The following is a 24970-nucleotide window of genomic DNA, read 5'->3' as shown; positions in this document are numbered from 1 at the left end:
AAGCCAAAAAATGAAGCTAATTATAGCTGACTAACTTAAGGGAAGAGGTACATAGCTGCATCAAGGGGAAAAAAAAAGTTAAATGCCTCAGTTCAAATTATATAAAATTAGTACTATAAGCCTTCAATATCTTACTACTGCCCCAAAGTCCACTCCACAATCTCTAATCTCCATTTATCTCATCATCTTATACTGAAGTTGATTCTTTATCAACCACCAGTTATCTAGACAATTAAAAAATTAATAGCACTGCAATTATTAAATATAATGGCCTCCTCTGGAAAATGATTATCTGGAAACAGCATTATGGTGAAAGACTTCAAAGGTCTTTTGGGGCTTGACAGTATAGATTATTTCATTCTTTGTACTTTTTAACCCCAGTATTTTGCACGTCGCAGGAGCTTAAAAAATTTTTTGTTGATTCTACACTCTTTTGTTGCAAACATACAGTATTTTAGATTAAATAAACTTTTCTGAGCTAATTTGGGAACCCAACCACCATGATGGTATGAGAAAGTTTCCAAGAAAATTGATGAACTTAAATTTTGAAGGATGATGTCCTATGTAAAATTATAGATGAGAGGCTTTGTGATAATAATCTATTACTTGTCATTATAGACTATATGGTCTAACAAAAGTCCATTACTATGTCATTACAGAATAAACACTGACTTGGAGAACAGAGATTTTTTTTGTCTTTTTACCTTTCATGCCTAATAGGGGGTCTCATACAAAGTAGATACCTAATAAATGCTTGCTGAGAAAATAATATATTCAATATATAATAGCATATATATTTTCAAATCTAAATTTATTACTCCTGGCTGGCTTTCCCTTGCTGCTCACAGCCATCTGGGTCATGTCCTCTGCCAATCAATCAGTATGTACTGGGGGAATATGAACCAATTGTAATATTATCCTAAGCAGAACATAAGAGGGTTGCAGATAAATCTCTTTTGAAAGTCTTATAACTTGTAACAGAACCATTAATTTTTTTTATTACCAATGCCAATTGAAAGAGGAGATGATATAGTGGAAAGCATATGCAATGGGGAGGAGGATGTTATGAGTTCTGGCTTACCCTCTAACTTGCCGTTTGACCTTAGGGAACTTTAAATACGCTTCTCCCAAACTCTGAGTCTTCATTTATAAAATAAGGGCATTGGGCTAGATGCTTTTGAAAAATACTTTCCTCTTCTGGTATTCATGATTCTATTCCAAAAACACAGACATTTTAGAACTGAGTACATTATGACAAAATATTTTGTACCCCAAAATAGTATTGAATAGGCCAAATGTAGACTTTTAGGAGAACAGATGTATAATGATATGAGGATAGATATATCAGTCATTTTTAGGGTAAAAAAATATGTAGCAAAGCTAGAAATAGGTTTTTATTTGTTCATTTTTAAAGAAATACATTAAAAGATTTTTGTGGTTTCTTAGTCTGAACCTGTAATTTCCAGTGCAGGGAATTCCTCATCTATTTACTTCTGTGAAACTCATCTGCAACCTACCCCCTTTGAGGGCTGCTAAGAGGTAAACACTGGTTAAGTGGTTTCACTACAGTCATATAGCTAGTTAGTAAGAATCTGAGGCAGACTTTGAACTCATATCTTCAGCTCTCTGAACATTTTCATAATGTCAATCTTATTAAGGTGGCTTGAATAGAATACAAAAATGGGGAACAGAAATCAATAACTTTAGAAATCAGTACTTAGGCTCATCTGCTTTCTTTTTTCTTACACACATCAAAAATTTTAGTAGTCTATGATTATTTTCCCCATTACTGAGGTCTTGGATTACTCTCTAATAGTAAATTATGCACTCTGGGAATTGTATTTAGGCCTTTAGGTCATCAGGGTACCACCTGCCATGTTGTTGCAGTGTTACATCCCTATGGTAATAGTCAGTATGGGTAGAAGTGCTGCCATCCACTTTCTATCTAAACTCAAAGAAGCAGGCAGCAGAATGGGGTGGCATCTCAGGTGAGAAATCACAACCTAAAACTAGAAGAAAAACATAGCCAGTTGCCATTTCGCCATGCATGGGCACTGCTTAAAATCCTAGCAACTGGTGGAGGGGAGGAGGAAAAGTCAATAATGGGCAAATCCACAAGTAGATGTGTTTTCTCAAATGTGAAAAAGGGACAAAAACAATATTTCTATCCAGTTCAAGTCCAAGTGTTCTTGGCATCTGGTGTTCAACATGCTTCTGCCTGCACCTAATCCAGTAGATTCTAGTTTCAAGGAACACCTTTCATCCTAAACACCTAGTTATTGCAGAGCGTGAAAAGTTAGCTACTCGAGCGTGCAAACAAACAAGCATGTGTTCTGAAATAGCCTTCCTGCCTGAAAAGTAAAAAGAAAACAGACTGCCCTTTGCTGGGAGGGGGCAAGTGACTTGAAGGATCAGGTAATTAGATATGACACTTGGATATATGCTGAGTATTCCTCTTAGTAGGGAGGACACATAATCCGGCAGAAGATTTAACTGGGCAAATTTGTTCATGATTGTTTTCTGTGAAGAATCCACAAATAGGTAATTAAAGTAATGGATGTTTAATCAACCCAGATTTGTACCTGAATATACAGTAAAAGCAATGGGAGAAGCCTAAACTTAACTCTTTCCATTATCTAAGGGAGGGTGGTTCAAATAAGGGAGCTTTGCCAAGCATTTGTTTTTATAAATAACATGCTTTCCCTCTATAAACTAGAGCTTTTCCTTGTCCTGGCTTAAGGACAAATACGGAGCACCTTGTGCTCACAGACCAATGGAGACGTCTGATCAGGATAGATGCAGGAGGAACTCTGGATGGAATTATTATTTATGATTATTAATAAATAACAACTCCTTACCTTTATATATAGTGTGAAGCACTATATAAAGTACCTTTGAAATTCCTTCCAGTGCTACAAATTGTATACTTTGTAAGGTAGCATTACCTGTATTTCATTTAAAGTATTGAATATAACCTTTTATTTATTGTCATTATAGGATTTATTGCAGAATAAACATCAATTACTTGACTTAATCCTCAAACTAGTCCCATGAACTGGATAGGCTAAACTTAATTTGTCATACTGAACAGATGAAAAAACTGGAAGTCAAGAGAGTTTGTTCAAAGTCACAAACTAAATGAATAGCAGAGCCAGGACTAGACTCTTCTGGTTTCCCAACCTGGTTTCCTGGTTTTTAGTTCTGTCTCCACTTACATTCTCTAGTGTTCTCTAGGGTATGAATTTACTTCTTGAATTCAGTGCTCATTGAAGGATGGGGAGTGAAGAAGATCAAGGCTCCAAATGTTAGATAAAGCTTTACTGGGATCATTTTGCTCCCTACCTCACTTCTGAACCCTTGGAAATCTCTAAAAAACAAAAACAAATCCATCTCTTCCCTTTCCTTGTTCCTTCTCTTTCTTCTTCCTCTATCTGCAAAATCATCAAACGAATGTGAGATGAAGAAGATGGCTCAGGAATGTGAGATGAAGAAGATGGCTCAGTTAGCCAGGGATCAGGTATGATTAGAATAGTAGGTAGAGAGAAGAATCATTCTAGGTTTTCTCCCCCCTCAGCTCCACCTTCTCTGCCTCTCTCTACTAAACTCACTCACACACTCACAGGTGTACACAAATGTGGGAAGTTTTACAAGAGGCAAATAGTTCATTCAGAGTTCTTTCTATGCCTAAGGACATTTAATAACAGGTATTTTCCCTGAATATAATACAATTCCTCCCTTCTCTTCCCACCTAATACAAGGAAACTACCCAGTCTGTGGACACTTACCCACAGAAAAGAATGAAAGTTTTTAAACAACTGAAATGTATTAAATTATAGAAAAGGTCACTGAACTCTGTATAATAATGCATTAAATTTTTAAAAATTAAACTATAGAAAGATTTCACTCCTCCATAGTTTAAAGGTTGGAAAGGGCAGGTTATAATTTGCCAGTGTTTAATACCACTTTAAAGATCTTAAGGGGAAGGGAGATCTCATTCAGAAAATTTGTCTGTTCTACTAGTTGAACATATAAATACATTTACATTGCACTGGTGTTATTAGCATAATTAGAAGTTAGGAATAGAAATGGCTATAATCAAAGTATATATATATATATATATATATATAAAATAGGCAAAAACAAGAAATATGTGGAGAGAATTAATATAGTGGAAAAAATATATTATTATCTGTGAAAACTGGGCTACTCTCAGCAATGCACTGATCTGGGATAATCTTGAAAGTCTTACGATGGGGAACACTATCCACCTCCAGAGAAAGAACTTTTGGGGTTGTCTTTCACATCAGTGTATTTATGGTTTTATTTTGGGGTTTTGGTTATGTATGAGTTTGCTCTTACAACAATGACCAATATAGAATTATGTTTTGTGTGACAATAAAAAAATGAAAAAAAAAAGAAAAGAAATCATACCTAGTCTTCTACAGTCCCCTGAAAATAACAGCAACAAAAAGTCTAGGTGACATTTGGTAGCAGAAGGGAAAAGAATAGGCATTATCTTTCTTAAGTATTAAATGATTCTTAAAGATCCTCATCCAAAAATTATTTCCATAAATGCTTTGTAACCATGTCTTAAAACTAGAAAGACCTTGCCCACCAGCAGGAACCCTTAAGGAAAAGAGTTGTAATCTAAAAGAAACTAGATTGTAAGCAAAGAAAATGTTTAGGCAAAGAATTAAGAGTATTATTACTCCATAGGCCAAAATACCAGTAGTCAAGTTTCAATTCTAAGATCCTGGTATGCATGAGAAAATCTGGTGAAAAGCTCTAACAAGATAAACATTTTTATGGGTTGACTATATACAATGCTAGATGAACCTGTCAGCTCTATTTGGTGTAACTCAGCTAATGGCTACATAACTCTTGTGTGGGAGTGGGAATGAGGTACACCCCATTCCATGCCAGGTAACCTGACAGGTATCCTCCCAGGTGATGTAACCCATCTGAAGAAAGGAAAGAAATAAACACCTGTTCCATATTTCTTTTGCATGCCAAAGAAGAATTTAAGAGTATTATATTAAGGCCTTTGTACTTTACATGAAGATACTCCATGAACAAAAGAGCCTCAAGTTTTAGAGGAACAAAATGATAGCTATGGAAATCAGATGGGATGGGAATATTGTCTATCATTGTAGATCAAGGTGTCTTCCCATTTCCTGGGACATTACAATCAACTGGATACGTATAGAAGTGGAAAGTCTATCTTCCTTTTTATTTATTTATTTTGGTTCTTTGATGGTCTCTGACTCTCTACAATGCCAGATACTGCACCTTGAGCCATAAGTTCTATAAGTCTTCCAACTAAACATCATTGGAGACATGGCTATTACTTTTATTATCTGTTATTTTAGATTTATACTACCACTATTCTTTTTTTCTTTGCATTCCTCCTTTAAAAGACACACTGAATTGATTGCTTTGAAAGCAATATTAAAGAACATCCTAATGTTTTGTTTTTCTCAGATGTAGGTTTCCATCTATAAAAGGACCCCTCATGGACCAAACTGTCCAGCACAGAAACCATGAAGTATTTTTTTGCATATATTTATTGCTAAATTTATTAAATTTTATGCAGAATTTCTGAAATGTTTAGATATTTTTGCTTTTTGGAAACTAATAGCTCTGGCAAAAAAAAAAAAATCTATCACCAAGAGTGAATTATTTATCCAATTTGGATGACCTGGTCTTGCTTTACACAGAAAATTATCCAGCTTTCTTCTCCCAAATGGGAGGTCCTTTACAAAATCCTACTGCTTGTGTCTGGGTTATTGAACAACTGCTGATAATATGAGTTAATGATCAACTTCAAAGGAAGAATAGTTGATTTCTATTACTCCTGGTTCATGGCTCACTTATTTCAACTAGCACTGCTAGTCACCCACCAATTGTCTCTTATGATTTCCCTAAATGAGTGGTTTGCAAAGACTCATCTTCACTAATTACTTTATTTCCAAAACTTTAGATCTCATCACTACATGAGGAAGGGCTACTTTTCTTTTCCTTAAGACTTCTGACCCATGACATGAGAGTAATAGAAAGGTGACAATGGTGCTAGGGAAATGTCAAAACAAGGGCCCCTAAATACGGTTGGTAGCTTTACTAGGAATCTCGGAGAGCCACAAAGAGGATATTGTGATTAAAGCAGGTGGAGATAATGATGTCAAATGGGCTTGAAGATCTACATGAGAGTTATGCTGGTAGAACTAATTCTTTTTCCTCTGTCAGTTTCCAAAATTATAAAGCTGAAGCGCTGTATGGGAGCTTTGAGATTCACTGGTCCCTCCCCTTTAATTTGCAGATGAGGAAAAAGGGATTTGTCCAGATCCAAATTGCTAGTGAGTAGAATTAAGTTTTTTTTGCAGTCAGGGAGCATGTAAAAAACCATCTCCAACAGCTAGTACTATGCCCAATACATGGTAACATAAAATTTATGTGTTAAAAATAATTACACATAGTAGATTCTCAGGAACAGCTACATAGCACAGTGGATGGAATGCTGGGCCTGAAGCAGAGAGACTCAAATCTGAATTCAAATCTGGCACTGGACACTTACTAGCTATGTGACTATGAACAGGTTACATAACCCTGTTTTCCTCAGTTTCCTCCATCCTCAGAGGAGCTGGAGGAGAAGTGGCAAACCACTATAGTATCTTTGCCAAGAAAATGACTGAACGATAACAAAGAATAATCTAGGGAGTAGTCCTAACTCCTTCACCTACTAATGGCATAATAGATGCTCGGAGCAGAGAATTGTCTCTATTGCTCTTTAGCTAAAGAAATCATGATTAGTTGCTTAATACATGATTTTGATGATGATGATGATGGTGAAGAAATTAGCAAGCAAGACATCAATTAAAATTCTTGGGGCAATAGTTTTTTTCTGTGACTTCTACAAAAATGGGATACTGTTTCAAAGTTTAAATCTGCAGGGCTGTCAAATGCCTTGCCTCACAAATGGTAGCAAAATGCTATAGAAATCCACTAAGTAACCTTGACCTGCTGTTAACTAGCTTAAACACAAAATGTGCAGCCTCAGCTAACTTAGAAGCAAAGCCAGCCAGACAGTCATTAGCTAACTTGTGTCCTTTCTATAACAAGATATGGAAATATGCCCAGCTTTATGAATGCGGAAAGCAATTTAGTTCCCAAGTCCTGCTTCTGTTCTAATTTAGAAAAAAAAAATCCTTTGGGGCCTAAAAATATGAATATAACCTCTTTTTGGAAAGTCAGGAATTTAAAAAAATATTTGATGCAAGCCACTCCCAAATATTGAAAATATGATTAGCTTCTAGTATCTAACTCTTACAGATGAATGATAAACCCAAAATGATTGCATTTATAATTTGAAGTTCATCCACTTAGAATTACTGGTTGGCTATTAGATTGGCTCATAGGATATATACTTTTTCACCTTGTGGTGAATTAGTTACAGAACTAGTCAAACCATTCAACTTGTCTGTGTTTCCATCACTGACAGGAACTTGGGGAAATGAAAACTAAACGTATTAATCTACATTCAAAACATTCAGATTTTAAAAGTGAACAAATTAATCAGTCATTTGTTTCGTCTCCATGACCCTAAACTTTCTGCACTTGTCTTTGCTACCCAATTACAGAAGCACTTTTATGAGATATTAAGAGACCACAGTACACAATCAAATAGTTTACTATATACTTTATTGTCTCATTATTTCAGGTATTTCTCCTTAACTAGACTTTTAAGGTCTTTTGTGAGTACAGACTGTGCCTTATACACCATATCTGAGAACCTAAGAAACTAGAATGTTCTCTGAAAACTCCAATATGTCACAAAGTGTATAACTAGGGGACTCTAACAAGGACTACCAACCCTTACTGCAGATATAATTCTAATAAGTTTGGTTATCTCACTTCTTAGTTCACAGCAGAGAATACGAAAGAGGTTGGAAATGGGGAAAGCTAGGAGTGTTGCTCTGGATGAGTCACCTAACTTCTCTGCCTCAGTTTATTCAGCTGGAAAATTGAATTCTGGGTGAAATCTATGGCATTTAAGGTCCCTTTCAACTCTATTTCTATAATACTGTAACCTAGGAAGATTCTCACAGAAATTATTAAAACAAATTCAAGTTTTAGTGCTTAAAAGATATTTATCAGCTACCTAAACCAAATTAAAGGCATCCTCTCTTTTCTCAACATTAGACTAGATGTCAAATGTTATAGGAACAAGCAGTTGTTGTCAGGTGTTTTGCTTTGTTTTTAAGAAACATCTATGGGAATAAGGAAGTATAATAAGAAATGACTGTGGCATAAAAAGAAACAAAAGGAGGAAATAAAACAAGGGGAAAAAGAATATAGATGTTCATATGAATGAACAATAAAAGATGTCTTAGTAGAATTCTTTTGTCCCCATTACATCTATTAGAGTTAAGCACAAAACAGTTACTAAATTAAGACCTGATGATTGATTGAATTTTTTCTTTCAATCCAGATGTTTCGTGAAGACAGATCCTGAATTACTCCCTGGAATGTTATAAAAAGTGATTAGTAAGACACATTAACTCTTTCAGGTCAACCATGTGATTTTAAACACTGTTGAAGTAGATTTTCCAAACCAAAATGAATGTATATTTCCTTCTTCTTAATGGAAGAAGTGACAGCACAGAAATTTAACAAAAACCTTTCAATGACCACAAAACTAAATATACCTTCATACCTGAAAAGTGCCACAAATGATATCAATACTATACTGAAAAAAAAAAATGGATTTCACTAAGAATCCAAATTATTATCAGAGAACTATTTAGACACTAGTGAGACTATATTTCAAAGTTAATTAAATGTTTCAAAGTATTTTCTTGAAAGATATGCTTAGAAAAAACTAGTATTTTTGAGAAATAATGCTAAAATTGGTATTTAAACAACCTTCTACATACAAATAAAACCAAAAACCACAATATTCTTTGTTATAGCTATATATCTATTACTCTAATTAGCTATATACGCAAAAGCCGGTTTATGAAGAAATGGAAAGACCAATATTAAACTTTGTTTTTATCTCATTAACACTGTTACAAATATACTTGTTAAACTATGGGCCTCTAGGAAAGTATGACCTCATTTCTTTTCCCTAGTTTTCATGAATGAGGAACTAAATCAAGAGTGAATTCTGTTTTTTCTTCTTCTATGAATGGAGTACCTGCTATTTCTCTTTATTCTCTCCTTAGGAACCCAGTCACTGAGAAAGGAAGGGCCAATCTTCTCATTATTCTGGGTTTAAGATACCATAGGCCTTGCAATCCCTCTGTTTTAGAATCCAGACAGACATAGACACTCACACACACAAGCACTCTTAAATGTGGTAAAGAAAGGGTACCTGAACTATTCTTTTTGAGTTGTTTGACTGGAAAGTAGTAAAACTATTCATTGGTGAAAAGTGGTCAGTGAGCACAAGGGGAAAGGCAATGCCTGACTGGTGTGTGGTGTTTGGAATAGAAGGATAACACAGGTGAGGAATAGAAGAACCTGCCATCTATCTTCCTTCTAGCCCTCAATCCTATGCTAACTATAATTAGGACCGGTTATTAAGAAAGTTTTAGCATTGTATTCTTCTCTGACCCACGAAGTTTAAGGAATAGCCAAAGACTTTCTCAGCTATACAAGTATTTGCAGAGTGGAAGAAATGAATTTAACAGGGGAAAATAAAAGACCTGGTCTTTAGAGAAATGCTGAGTAATGCATGGCAAGGTATGGTTTAACCTGCTCGATAGTCTCCCCAGAACTAAATAAGGAAATTGTAGGAACCTAGAGTGAGAGCGTACATCTTATTCAGTTCCATTTCTGTGCTTAACATTCTCCAAGTCAAGTCCACAAACCTATATGTATCTTCTATTCAGGGTTGGATACTCTGATAAGTGCTGGGTACACAAAGAAAAGCAAAAAAGCTGCCCCTGTCCTCAAGGAGCTCCCAACTTTCCTGAGATCTCAGCCAGTGATGGTTAATACCATAATGTCAGAAAGTTTTACTTTGTTACAACAATCTCTGACTACACCTGAACCCTTTTGCTCTCCTCCCTTTTTTAATGTCTTCCATGAAATGGGAGCACAATTAGTTCCTGTTTTACTAAACAACCCTTTGAATTATTGAAGACATTTATTAATAGCTGCTTTTTAGTCTTCTTTCCCTCTGTCTATTTGATCCTTTAACTTTTTCCCTTGGGTTTTATTTTCTAAATTTCATATAGGATCATGAATCTAGAATAGGAATCTCAGAGGCCATCTAGTCTAACCTTTTCATTTTAAAGAAATGACAACTGACACCTAGGAAGATGAAATGAATTCTCTGAAGTAAATGCCAAAGGCAGGATTTGAAGCCACATCTTCATCCTACATAAGGCCATATTCCTTCAGCTCCACCATGCAGTTGCTTAAACCTTCTCCAGAAGACCCTTCTTAAACCAGGAAAGGCCAATGACACTTAATCAGACACAAAATAATAATTAAACCATTAAAGATATAATAGAACGACAAATTCATAGTTATTAACTATATGTGTTTATGTATATCAAATACACACACCACCCACATATAGATAAACATACTAATTTTCTCATTTCCAAATCAGCCCTGCCCAAATTCAAGGAATCATTTAGAATTATTCAAAACAATAGAAATACTAACACAATCTGAAAGAGACCTGGTAGTAACATAACTGCCAAATTATCCTTGACTTGAGTACACAGAACAAATTTCTGCCCAAGTGGAAACTATTTTCATTTTTTTCCTTATACTCTTCAAAGTTCTGTAGAAATAACATGACAAAAGTAGAAAGAAAATTAGCCTTGGAGCCAGAAGTCCTGCTTTTGACACAAAATGGTCCTGGGATCCTATATATATATAACCTTTTGGTTCTAGGCAATTCATGAAGCTTATGGTCTACAGAAGAGGTGAGACTCGCTTGGGTACAGATAGTTTCCTAATCTAAGAGTATTCTTTAACAATGAAATCAGAGGCCTACAACCAATTCCTTCCAAAGTCATCACAGAAAAGTCTAGAAACTTTACTTGTTCTCCTTAAACTTTCATTTGTCTATTTTGGTTGCTTTAAAACTGACAGACACTTGCATTATTATAATATTCTATAGCTTTTTTCTTATGATGAAACATATTTAATTTGATTAACAAAATAATCCTATGTCCTAAGTAGTACAAGTATTTTTATCCCTTTCCCCTCATCTTACAGAGGAGGAAATGACAACTTGAAGAGTGTAAGGGACTGAACTTATGTCATTTACCTCTAACAGCAGCATTTTATATACTCAACGGACACCTTTAAAACTTTGCTCGGTTCTAAATGGTACTAGAACTTGGAGAAGCAAGTTTTTGTTATCTATCAAATTATATATAATATGAAGATATTTTCCAACAATTATTCCCACATGTGAACACATTTCCACATCTTAGCATCACAGTGACAACAGCAACAAAATAATAATATTAACTGGCATTCATATAGTGCCTACTATGTATTAGGCACTGTACTAAATGCTTTATAAATTACTTATTTGGTCCTCACAACAACCCTAAGAGGATGGTGCTACTATTCTCCTCATTTTACATTTAAGGAAACTGAGGCAAACCAAGCTTAAATAACTTGCCCATGATCATATAACTAGTTACTATGTCAGAAACTAGACTCGAGTTCAGGTCTTCCTGATTCCAGAACCAGCATTGTATATGTGCCACCTCAGTATCTTCTGAGCCATGTGTTGATTTCATATAACAACACTTAAGTAGACTACTGGACAGATGTGAGTTCAAATCCTACTTGACATTTACTAACTTTGTCATCCTGGAAAAGTCACCTAAAATTCTTCACCTGATCTTATTTCAACCCCACCTCATAAAATTTGTTACTAGTAGCAAATAAGATAATATATACAAAGTGCCTTGCAAACCTTAAAATGACTGGTTTAACTATGTTCGACTTATGACTTAATATGACTTCTAAGTTATTTCATTATAAAAGACATTTATTTTCTGCCACTTACCTGTTTTGCTTTTATTCCTACTCTCATCAAAACCAGAATGTACCAAGTGTTAAAACTACAAAGATGTGATTATTAGGATAACAGAGTAAAAGAACAACTTTCCTTCTTTCATGGGCTCTTCTTCCACAAACATTTCTGTCCTACAGAAACCTTCCTAGGATTCTCTTAAATTTGCTGCATCTTTGCAATCCAAATAGTGCAGGTTGTCAGATCTGAAAGTGGATTGGTAATGCAGATGCCTCAAACACATTTCTAGATTTCTAAGGGACCTTACCTAGATCATAGTCAGTCAGTCAATAAACATTTATTAAGGGCCTACTAGGTACTGGGCATAGTTCTATACACTGGGGATATGATGAAGAAAGGCAAAAGACAAGATGAAGCTTCCTTTCAAGGAATGTGCAGTGTAACAAGAGAGACAACATGAAAGGAACTATGTATAAATTATATAAAAACCATACACACACGTATACATGCATACATATAATTATATACACACAAATATGTCTCTAAACATCCATGTGGGTATTCATGTACATATAGAAATAATTTGGAGACAACCATAGCTTCCTGATGCATAACTCAGTTTGGAAAATGAGGGTAAAAACACTAACTCTGCTTCTTAAATGATTTCTTTAATTGTTATAAAAGGTGTTGAGAAACTAAGAGGAACAAAATGCCATTAGGTTACAGTGATGCTTAAATGGGAATTTTTTTGGGGAAGTATTTTTCCTATCCTCAATTCATTTATAACATTTGGTCCTTCTCCTAACACACATTCTATTTTATATTATTTAAATTTTGCACAAAATTTGGGTGAATTTTGTTCCCTTTGCCAGACTTTTAAGTTACTTGGGAGGGTCAGGAATCTTCCTTTATTCATATATTCATGACCTGAGCATTGTCCATATTTGGTATTAATCATGTTTCAACTAAATAACATGCCCAAACTCATTCTCTAACCACTAGGTAGCAAATTTATTTTAAATAATTTTAATTGAGATGATTTTCTTATTCCTCTCACATTTTGAGGGAAAAGTACTTAAAACTTTAATAATAGTAACAGTTTTATGAATATTTTATTGTATCCACAATGTGAAATATAGTAATAAAAGAAAGGTTGGATGATTAGGGTTCCAAATCAGTCCCATAATGTTTTGATTTTCTCTTTAGCTATGCTTTGTCATTTCCATAAACATTAATTTGAAAATGTACCATGGTTAATGTTAACATAGGACATTAAAAAGTCCCATACTAGAAAAAAAAAAAGAAGTCCCATGCATATTCAAGGGCAGCCAGGTGAGGCAGTGGATATGCTAAACCATTCTGTGTCTTAGTCAAGAAAACTCCAAATGGAGTCACAAAGAAAGAGTACATGACTGAACAACAACAAATGCATATTTATTATTAGGCTGGCACTTCTTGACCCAGATATACCATTAATAGACTTAGAATAACTAATATCTAGTTTCTTTACATAGTCACATGAATAGATTTACCATGATCTCAATAAGATTGCATATAGTTTGATTTATCTCTCTAAAGTCCTTTTCAGATTAAAGTATATGTAATCTGAAGTGACCAAAAAGTTCATGGTTACAATTTTTTAAAGCCTTAAGTGAGAAAATAAATTAAAAAGAATACTTTAAGTGACCTACTTGTTCCTAGTAAGTCATGGGCTTAAAAAAGCCAATAAAATATTTAATTGTTGGTTATGATTTTGTATTTCCTGATCAGTATTAAAGCATATGTGATCATGATGCAGGATCAAGAAGAAATCTGGACTAGAGGTCATTATAATTGTACATCCCACTTTGAGCATGAATCAATTCATCTGAAATAGGCATCATTCCACTTATATGACCCTCCCTCCATCCTGACTCCCCAGCCATATAGCAACCCATTCTGGGTGGTTAAACCTTAGACTTGTCAGTCAGCTTAGACTTGATGATAGAAGTAATTGTGCATTTGCAGATGTCTGATAAAAATAGGCTGTTCGGAATAGCTCCAATTTCCCCTCTGAAAGAAGGGGGCAGATATTGAAGATTATAGAGGTCCCGATTTCACAGTCTGTGTCTTAGAATGCTTTAAATAATTGTAAAATGCTGTCCTTGTTATATATGTGACTAGTTTGCCCTGTCTTTGTCCAGTTTCCCACTAGGGTAGGGTGACTATGTACCTCCCTTTCTGACTTCACTGCTCTTCCATCCCCCATTTTGCAAAACAATTATCAAATGACACCAGAAGGCAAAGCATGGCTTTGGCAGCCTAATGATTTTCTTTCTCTGCCTGCACTCCTACCTCAGTGATAACAATATCACCAGTACCACATAATGGAGTACACTAGACTTTAAGTTGCAATTATTCCAAACCCACATATGAAAACGGCAAGTTGCCCTTGTTCTTCTAGAGGTCTTCTTTAATACCACAGTACCTTACTCAATTATAGGCCTGTCCTCAGGCTGTTGGAATTTTAATAAAGAATTTGTATTATCACTCAGATAGGGCACATACACAATTGCCACATCTCTAGTCTATGTTATCTTCTTTAGCCCTTTGGTCTTCTGAAATCACCTCTCACATGTTAGAACAGTCTTGTATTAGGTGAAGGAGCCATAAAGCAATATAGCTAGCAAGCTCTAACTCATTTTAATCCAACATATTGCTTTTTCTTTTTCATCAATTAGTGTTCCTAGGGAAACCATAGCATAAAGAATACATTAAAAATATATCCAAAAGAAAAATAATGTGGTTTGAGTTTTGGCATGCTGCAATACCCTTAAAAGTCTGCCAGGGGAAGTCTTAAGGGAATCAACATTCCAGGTGGATAGGCAACCCATGATGCTGCTAAGGTTATCATATTGTAAATTTAGGGCCTAATAACTCTTCAGCAAAAACACAGGAGACAGCTAAAGGTGCCTGTTAATTATCAAAAAAACCAGTAAATACTTTATAAGAATGAACCAGAAGATTGGGGGGATCTGAAAGAGGAGAAAATAAGAGATTCGCCGATCAAAACTGCAGCTATTCCTTATGCCTCACTATCATACAAAAGTAAGGAGATGATGAAATAGGTGCATAATTTGAATAAAATTCAAAAATAAATCCAAAATTGTCTATCTATAAACTCCTATAGCTCATGAAGGCAGGTTGATACTAAGAACATTTGATGTTTTAAATGTAAATGTCCTCCAAGGAGGAAACTGAAACAAATTCTCCCTTGGGCAGCATCACAGAAAGTCTACAGCTTTATGCAGATGCAATGAATCAAAAGTACTGAGAGAACAGAGGAGCTAACCAAGTAGTTTGTTATCATTTGAAGGTTAAAACTTGAGCCTTCTGTTTTACCAAAAGTATTCTCAAAAAAGTATACTTTCTAACAAAAAGTGCATCATACATCTTAGATGTTCTGCTAAACCACGTATTCTTGAAGAAACCTAATTTGACAAACTGACCTTTGTAGGAAATCTGTGACCTACGAAAAGAATCTTTTGAAATGGCATTCTGAGGCTTAAAAGGCTCCTCATCACATCACCTCACAAATTCTATCTAGTATCAGCAGAGTAAGTTGGTTCTCTATGTCAGTGGTTCTACCGGAGCAGGTACCTAGCAGTGGCTACTGAGAAGGCTGCAGCACTGTATTTGCAATGACGCCACATGAAGAAAGAGAAATGGGTGAAAAAAAGGATAAATGACTGGGTAGGGGGTAATAAAAATAAGGACAGGTGTTCTCCATCCCACCTTTTGTCCTTAGGAAGAAGTAACCCAAAGGTAAATTTAGCAGTACCCATTTTGGCTATTAGTAAGTAGTATTTTCCTACTTTAAAAATTTCAGTTCTACTTGGGATATTAACTTGAAAAATTAAAACAGAAAGCTCTCCCTATCGCCCTTATGTAAATACAAATCCAGTAGTTAGCCTTTGAAAACTAGTTTTTAATTAAAATACAGAACAGTGGGTTATATAACTACAAATTACATAATCTTCCTGTGCACTGAAAGCCTTTTCTTTTATATGTGAAGTGTTCAACATCCATCGGAGAATTTAAAGTCTAATGAATAATACTAATTTTTAAAAGGACAGAAAACAAGATCACCCTTGATAGGTGAGTAGCAAAGTCCACCACACTGCATCCAGGTTAAAGAGACAAACTAGGGGAAATCTCTTTGCTTCAACAAATAAATGTCAATCTGCTGAGAAATGAATATTTGCAGGGCAGCTATCCGATAACTATGAGTTTGTGCTCACCTGAGCCTAGTGAGTCTTCCTTAGTTTTCTTTGTAAATATCTTTTTTCAGGCTCTACACAAATCCAGACTGGGGTCTCCGAATCTAAGAATTAACCCCCCCCCCCCCCAAGGGCAGAGGCTGCCAAAGAGAACCAAATGCAAAACAGGTGTGCCGCTGGGGACTATCCAATTTCTGAGTAAAGGGAAGAGAGAGGGTGGGATGCACTACTTGAACCTGCGAGCTCCAGAGCTTGAAGGGATCTCAAAGGACAGCTCCTACTTGCGTGCCGGAGCTGAAGATTGCATTTATCTAAAAAGAATATAAGGGAGAAGGGGCCGCGCTGCTCGCTGTAAGTTTACCTGTTCCCCGAAGTCGATGGCTATATTGGTGATGCCCAGAGGTACCAGGAACCGGATAAGGGGCCAGTAGTGAGTGAGCGCTGGAAATTTCACCATAGTCCCAGCTGTGTGGTGACCCCACACACATCTGCCGCAGCAAAGAGACTCTGCAGGAAGGTGAGGGAAGAGGAGGGAATGAAAAAGGGAGAGCAAAAAAAATATATATCTATAAAACTAATAAATAAATAAATGAAAGGGAGGGAGAAGAGAGCGAGCAAGAGAAGGGAGAGAGGATGGGTGGGGAGGATCTGAGCTCAGAGATGAGGAAGCGCCGAGGGGCAGCTCTCCTCTGCTGCTCCCAGCTCTGGGCCGCCTGGTGTTGTTCTAGCAAGAAATCCAAAAGATCAAGTCCATCCCCGCTGCCCTCCCACACAACAATGATCTGCCGGGAAAAAAAAGAGGAGGGACAGCAGCGGCGGCAGCACCCCCACCAGCAGCAGCAATTTCTGCTGACAGCTTCTCCATTATAAGAGCTCTGGGGCCCGGAAATAAATAAATAACCGCGCGCACGAGGCTCCGCCGCCGCCGCCACCACGCAGAGGAAATGTGGGGCGCAAACAAAAACAAGAGCCCCGGCGGCGCGGGGCTAGGGCCGGCGGGGCAGCCTGCCTCTCCCTCCGCGTCCTCCTCCGCCTCTTGCTCTCTTTCTCTTTTTCCTCCCCCTTTTGCACCTCCTCCTCCTCCGCGGGGATGCGTAGGGGGCTCGCTCGGCTCAGGAGTCGCTGCAGCCGTAAGAAGCCGCGGGTCCCGCGCCGGGCACCTCTGGCCACTGTCACCGGGCAGTCGCCGTCGCTGCCGCCGCCGCCCCGGGAGGGCTGGGCCCGGGAGCCTCCAGTGCCTTGGGCCCGGCGCTTTCTCTTCGGCGAACCGGGGACCCCCCCGCAGCCGCCACCATCATCACCGCCTCCTCCACCTCCTCCACCGGCTCCGGGCGTGCGTCTAGCTGCCCGGCCTCTCGCTGGCTCGTTCGCTCTTCCTCGGGCTGGAAGCACGTGGGCTTTGACACCGCGGTGTGTGTGTGTGAGCGTGCGTGTGTGTGAGCGTGCGTGTGTGTGTGTGCGTGCGTGTGTGTGTGTGTTGCTGCCGCTGAGAGAGCCAGGGAGGGAGGGAGGGAAGGGGAAAGAAAGCGAAGTCATCTCACTTCTCCTAATGCCCGAGCTTGGCCACCGCGACTCCCCAGCTAAGCCGAAGCCCTTGAGGGTTGGGGGAGGGGGGGTATGAGCTGGGGATCCTGGCGTGCCAAGGGCTCCTTAGCTTCTCACTCGAGGGAGGGGAGTGTGCCCCGGCTTGACTCCTTCTGGGCGCCGGGCTGCCAAGGCTACAGAGAAGTTTCAGTGGGCCTCTGTTCCTTCTCCAGGATGGATGCTCGCCCTGAAAACTGAGAGAGACAAAAACACAGACGGGGAAAAAGAAGGGAGAGACCCAAACAGAAAAAGAGAAAGAGGGAGAGGCTCTAGAGAATCTGATTTTCAGTCTAGTATTTGTCCTGGGCCCCAGGATTTTCTGGAAGAAATACTAGAGAACTAGATGCTAGGTAACTAGAATAAATTTCAGGAGCCGGGGTGTATGGAAGTAGAGGAATATATATATGTATGTATATTAAAGGGTTATACAACATATCATGAGTCACTGAATTCCATAAGGAAAATTTATTTTAAGTCCTACTTTGTGCCAGACACAGTACAAGGGCTGGTGACACAAAATCAAGAACAGGAGCTAATAGAAAAGTGTAAAACAAAAACAAGAAAGCCCTTCTCTTTTTAGAAGGTTACCTTATGTTACTAGTCAGAAAAAATAAGTAAATAAAATTATGTTCTACAGCTACATGAATGTACTGCTGAAGAAGATATAAATTGGTTCAACCATTCTGGAAATCAATTTGGAATTATTCAAAGAAAGTATCCTTTTGTCCCAGGGATTCTAGTGCTAGGCATATTCCCCAAAGAGGTCAATAATACAAAAAAGGTTCCATTGACAGGAAAGTATTTATAGCAGCATTTTTTTCTGACAGCAAAAAACTATAGACACAAAGTAGACACCTATCTATAAGAGAATGACTAAATGAATTTTGAAATGAATATAATGGAATGTTATTGTGCTGTAAGAAATGATGAATAAGATGAATTACAAAGAAGTGGAGGAAGACTTCTATTGATACAGAATGAAGTAAAGAGAAAGCAGAAAAACAACATAAATTGTGACTTCAATATAAATAATCAAGAGTGAATAAATGAAAAGTATATATAAGATGTTTACTATGTGCAAAATACTTTGCTAAATGCTGATGAAAATATAAATAATAAGAGGTAAGGCAGTGCTTTCAAGGAGCTCACATTCTAAAAGGAAAAGATAGTTCAATTTAAGAAATTTAAGAAGAGTTAGTTCTAAGTCAGATGAAAAGGTTCCATCATGCCCACAATATAGAAGCAAAGCAAAAAATAATACATCTTTGTTAATATCACTTATAGTAAAATTTTGTTAACTTTTGATGTTGAACCTTTTAACAGAAACATAGAATTGGGGGCAAGTCATTTTACTTCCTAAGATAGAGCTTCAACACTTACAGAATCAGTTGTCAGGCCACAACTCCTTGGAGGTTGCTTTCTACAACAATATCTTCCTGAGCTGGAAGCAGCACCAATAGCCTGGAGAGTGTTGTCATTCAAGGCTCTTAGATTTACCAGTTTGTCAATGGCAGCTGGTCAGAAGTTGGTGTTAGTAATGGCAAGGACAGAGGATTTCATCCATAATAATTGTTCTCTACAAAGATGGCTACAAAGTAGGTCCTAGAAGCACTTCCTACTTTTCCCTCCCTTCTATCAACTTCCTTTTAAGTGTTGTCTTCCTCCATTAAATGGTAAGCTTCTTGAGGGAAGAGATTTTTTTTTTTTAATTCTAAGTGATTAGGGTAGTTTCTAGCACACCTGTAGGCACAAAATAAATATTTATTGATTGCCTGACTAGTAGGGAGGACTAACAATTGCAGTCTAAATAACTCTAACTAGCATTCTAACTAGTGTGGAGGACTGATTTCTCTGGAAGTGGACAAACAAGTCATTTTTCAAACAATATTTCTGTTGATATATATGTGTATATACACACATATACATACATACATATATATATACGTATATATATATATATATATACATATATAAAACATTCTCTTGATTCTGCTTATTTCACTCTTCATACTTTCAGGTAGGGCTTTCTCTGTTTTTCCAAAATTAATTTGCTTATTATGGTGCAATAGTATTCCATCACAATCATGCCACAACTTGTTTAGCCATTCCCCAATTGATAGGCATCCCTTCAATTTCTATTTCTTTGACACCACAAAGAGAGCTGCTATAAATATTTTGAAGAGATTCTTTTCCTTTTTCCCTGACCATCTTAGAAAATAAACAGAATAGTGGTATTTTTGGGTAAAAGATATACACAGTTTTATAACTGAGCATCATTCCATATTGCTTTCCAAAGTGGTTGGATCAGTTCATAGTTCTATCAACAGTGTATTAGTGTCCCCATTTCCCCACTTTTCCAACATTTCCAACATTTGCCATATTGCCCTTTTTTTGTTTGTTTTAACCAATCTGGTAGCTATGAGCTATTTTGACTTACATTTCTCTATCAATAATAATTTAGGGCATTTTAAAATATATTTATATATAGTTTTGATTTCTTCACTAAAACGTATCTTTTGACCATTTATCATTTAAGTGAAGGATAGTATAAATTCAATATACATTGTACCTCCTTATTCTGTTTGAAAAATCGTTCTCAGTTGAATCAACCTCACTCTTTGATAGACTACACATGTATATTATCGGAGAATGCCAGAGGCCTTTTGACTCAAGTGTTGTGTGACTATCTTTATCTTGTCCCTGATGTGGTAATCCAGCATATGGAAAGGGCTAATGGAAGTCCTCATGTGAGGGGTGACATGTCCAGGACCACTGTTAAAGCCTGTCCATCAGAGAGTCCCAAGAGGAGTGGCAATAACTGGCTTTATAAGCTAATGACACAGATAAGCAGTTCACTCTCTTGCTGGAAATGAAAAGCTCTCTCCCCCTTCTCTGGAGTGTTTAGTGATGGACAGGCAGCATTGGTTTATCTCCAGGTCAGCACTGCATAAGCCTCCAGAATTAGGGTGGCCAGGTGATCATGTGGTCTTTCTCTCTCACTTTTACTAATAAATAATTAGAAATTAATATCCAGTCTCCAGAGAATTTTAATCATTATAGAATCATATTCTTAAATATTTGACAGCACTCTCTATATGTTGTAAATATGCCACCTTTAAGAAAATTTATTAGAAAAATTTTTCCCCAGCTTATTATTTTCCTTCTAATCTTGGCATTTATTAGTTTTATTTGCACAAAACCTTTTTTATTTGATGTATTCAAAATTATCTATTTTACTTCTTACAGTGCTTTCTATTGTTTATGTATAAATTCATAGACCTTTTAAAACAATGAAAAGTTGAGTTTTTCTTAAAAGTACAACTATTACAATGAAGTATTTTAATGTATCACAATGGCTTGTAATGTTTGCTGTTATGTTATACTTTTAAAAACCCAATTCAATTTAAAGGGAAAAAAGCCACATATGCACTTCTAAGTTAGATTTGCAGCACCCATGGTAAAATACAGTCATGTAATTTCTTTTTTTTTTTTAAACGCTTATGTTCTGTCCAATACTAAGAAGAGTGACAAGGGCTAGGCAATCAGGGTTAAGTGACTTGCCCAAAATTACACAGCTGGGAAGTGTCTGAGGCCACATTTGAACCCAGGACCTCCAGCTTCTAGGCCTGATTCTCAATCCATTGAGCCACCAAGCTGCCTTTCTCCCCTGCCCCCAAATGCTTTTCTAAAGATAGCAAGCAAAAAGTAGTGAGAGCTTTGTTTCCTTACCACCTTTCAGTCAATTATGTGATGGTAACAATGTGCTCTACTGCACAATTTTAGTACTTGATCCTTTCTAATGCCCTTACAAAAAAGTTTCAGAAGTATTACATTCAAATATAAAATTGATTTGATATATTATGTCCAATTTAAATATCTTTGAAGTGATAGAAAATCTAAACCTACACTTTCCTGGTAAGTCGGTCATCTAATAATGAAACCTAGTGTGCTAATATAACATGTGCTATTAGCCCTTGCCAAGGAAATAATAAAAATATCTCTTGGTAACTCCAAGGTAGGATTCAAGAAATGCATTATTGGAAGAGAACTTGGACTACTAATATAATGAGAGGAAGAGATAACAGATTGACAGCCTAAGTGCAGAAACAGATACTTTCTGAGTTTTAAAAATAATGTTAAACGCCCTAGAAGAAAGTGGTTAGGTAGATGATTTAGGGGAAGGTATAGACACAATCTAAATAGAAAATAAGGATGGTTGAAATCTGATCCAATGTTAATATCACAGATCCAATGCCCTCTTCTCTCTTAGGTATGTTCTTCCAGAAACCTCCATAAGGAGAGAGGTTCTAGACCAGTGGTTTAGACTTTACCACTATGCTGTCATTCCTGTACATTAAAACTTACCCCACACGTATTTTCGGCAACCTTTTATGTTTTCTCTATTCCCTTTTTTGTTGGCTTGTAGCATCAGGGACAGTCCTACTTGTTTATATTTGAATCCCCAGTGATCACTTACTAAATCCTTAATAAATGCCCAACATCTTGACTTGAAGTGACATTCTTTCCTATTAAAAAATGCTGTGTTTGCATCATTAAAGAATTTTGTTTTTAAAACAAAAACAGGAAGCACATGCATTACTGTGTTTTCTCAATTGTGTTTTCCTGAAAGATAGGTATAGGCCATTAAAAAAATAATAATAATAATTGATGCTAATTTGGTACTAAGGATATTTAATGGAGTTCTATCATAAGTAAGCCTTTTGTGGAAGAAAAAGTGTTAATTTTTGATAAGATGTTATGGGGATGCAGATGTGTACCCCTGGGGTTCAGGAAAGATACCTTTTGTAAGAATGGAAGACTCCAAAACTTAGCTTAAAAACAAAAAGAGAATTTTATTGATGAACCTAAAAAAAACCAAACCTTTTGATAAACAGGCTGATTATCTATTTTCGAGACCAAGAAGTTAAACATAATAATAAAGTTAGCCCAACTTTAATATACTGGGATGAAAACCATTGAGATGAAAACCATTTGATAATTTTAAATAAAAACACATTTTTGGTAAGTTTAAACACTTAAACCCATTTTTTTCCCCCTTAAACTTCTTATGATGGAAAGATAGATAAGGATGGAACGCAGTCTTCTTGAGGCTATACTGCAAAAAAAACCCTGTTTTACATAACCGATCTGTACTGTCTGACAAAATTAAAATTAGGATGTTATTTTCTAAACCCACATATATACATGATCACAATTTTGAAATAAAATACCAATAAATACCTCTAATAGACAGATTTAAGCATTACTTCCTTTTGGCTAGCAGACGGGGAAAGGAGATTTATCAGATTTTCTTATCTCCCTGTTTACCTCAAAACAGAAGATAATTTAATAGGTTGTTCTACAAGTTGAAAAAAACCTTGGTTTTAAAAGCAAAAGACATTTAAAAATCCCTAAAATAGGGATGTCTCACCAGTTGTCTCTCTGTTCAGAATCAACCCTCTTCCTCCCTGAAGCAGAGGAGGAAGCAGAGGTCTGATCAATGAACTGATAGCTTCCTGGTTTCCTTTTTCCCCCACCCCTGCCTGGATTTCTTGGCGGGCCCTTGCTTTAAAATCCAAGTAAAGAGTAGAGTTTGGGGCACTGGGAGCCTAGTGAGAGAATAAAGCTAAAAGGTAAGGGGCTTCTGTCCATAAAATATGTCCAATTGCCACCCAGTGTTAGAATTTAGGGTATCAAAAAGCCAATTTCCTCATTTTTTTTCCATTGATGGTGCTCAGCTATTTAACATGAAAGAAAACAAACTAACAAAAAAAAAATCCAACTGAATTTCTCTCAGGCTGCTTAGACTTGATCTCTTCCAAACAGGAGAGGCCTGCAAGCATGCTTCTCCCTTTGTCTTAATTGGTTTGGCTAGTCCCTATCTGGCTTGACCTCAGGCTGAAGAAAAAATTTCAATTGTAAGTAGAATATGGTATTACAATTTTAGGGTGCCATGGATAGGCCATGCCTCTTGCTTATCAAAGGTGTAACATGGTCATTCAGCATTATAAAAAAGAAATTAGTTGCTTTTTCTTTAAGCTGTTTATTGCCAATTTTTTTCCAATTTTTAAGTATACACCCCAAAGGGGAATCTCAGGGTACTCTCTGTCTCTGTCCCATTTAGATGTGGAATGGCCAATTCCACACCAGAGGGTCAACAACTGTGCATCCACAGAGGTTGCCTGACCAAGAGCACTCAGTTTAACACTGAGGCGAGACTTCCCACACCCAAAAACGTCTTCCAGTATCAGAAGGGGAAGTCGATAGACAGACCTCAAAATCCATCAGCCAGACTGACCTTTTGGGCTGATGGGAGAGAGAGCATGAAAGAGTTCCCACAAAGATATCCCCCAAAGATGGGGGGTGTCAGAAGTCAAAGAAAAAGCTCCTTCTTACCTGAGAAACTGTGTCCTTGTGGACGATCCGGGGTATAGGACTAGCTTTTAGGAGAGCCAAAAAACGTTGGGCGCCAAGATGTTATGTGGGTTCAGATGTGTACCCCTGGGGTTCAGGAAGGATACCTTTTGCAAGAATGCAAGACTCCAAAACTTAGCTTAAAAACAAAAAGAGAAATTTATTGATTTAGAAGGTAATGTTGAGAATGGCCAGGAGGATAGCAAGGTGGAACAGCAAGATGGGGAGCAGTTCCTTGGGAGGACAGCATGGATGGAAAAGCTGTCCCCCAGATGACATCAGTTCTGGGGATTTTATACTCTTTACAACAGATGCTGTGTCATGGTGTGGATGTGACCTAGCGTGCTAGTCACTCAGGCATTTGGTGGAGTGAGGTGGTCATCTGACTGTGGTCTGCCTGGAGAGATAAAGATTCCTTAACAAACAGATTATCTTGAGATGTAGCCTGATAGGGTCAAGGTGTAGCTTGGAGGTGCTTCTCTCTGTCCATAATAGTTTGCCTGAGTTTATGGGGGTACAATGCCCATGTCAAAGTTATATAACAACCTCATAATGTATCTAATTTATCAATTTAGGTTTTTCTATATTCACTTAGCTTAAAGGGAACTAAACTAATATAGACTAATTAGTTCTCTTGGTGTATATGAAGGGTCATAGGCTTAATCTTCACTTACATCAATTAGCTTCACTATTTTTCCTCACA

The 24970-nt window shown here is 37.0% G+C and overlaps 1 protein-coding gene across 1 annotated transcript in view; it reads right to left on the bottom strand.

The window, feature by feature from the left end:
* The window catches only part of ANKH (ANKH inorganic pyrophosphate transport regulator), a 211119-nt gene extending 193272 nt beyond the window's left edge, over nucleotides 1–17847 (bottom strand). Inside the window, exons 1-2 of the mRNA XM_001372956.5 lie at nucleotides 17341–17847; nucleotides 16631–16776 (exon numbers count right to left, since the gene is read on the bottom strand). Of these exons, the coding sequence (XP_001372993.2) occupies nucleotides 16631–16726 (96 nt within the window). The 5' untranslated portion in view covers nucleotides 16727–16776; nucleotides 17341–17847. The remainder of the gene's footprint in view (nucleotides 1–16630; nucleotides 16777–17340) is intronic.
* Between the last annotated feature and the right edge of the window lie 7123 nt (nucleotides 17848–24970).

The sequence above is a fragment of the Monodelphis domestica genome, chromosome 3 (genome assembly GCF_027887165.1).
Source record: "Monodelphis domestica isolate mMonDom1 chromosome 3, mMonDom1.pri, whole genome shotgun sequence".
Classification (NCBI taxonomy): domain Eukaryota; kingdom Metazoa; phylum Chordata; class Mammalia; order Didelphimorphia; family Didelphidae; genus Monodelphis; species Monodelphis domestica.
The sequence above is the reverse complement of the archived record's forward strand: the minus strand, read 5'-3'. Positions and strand labels throughout refer to the sequence as shown.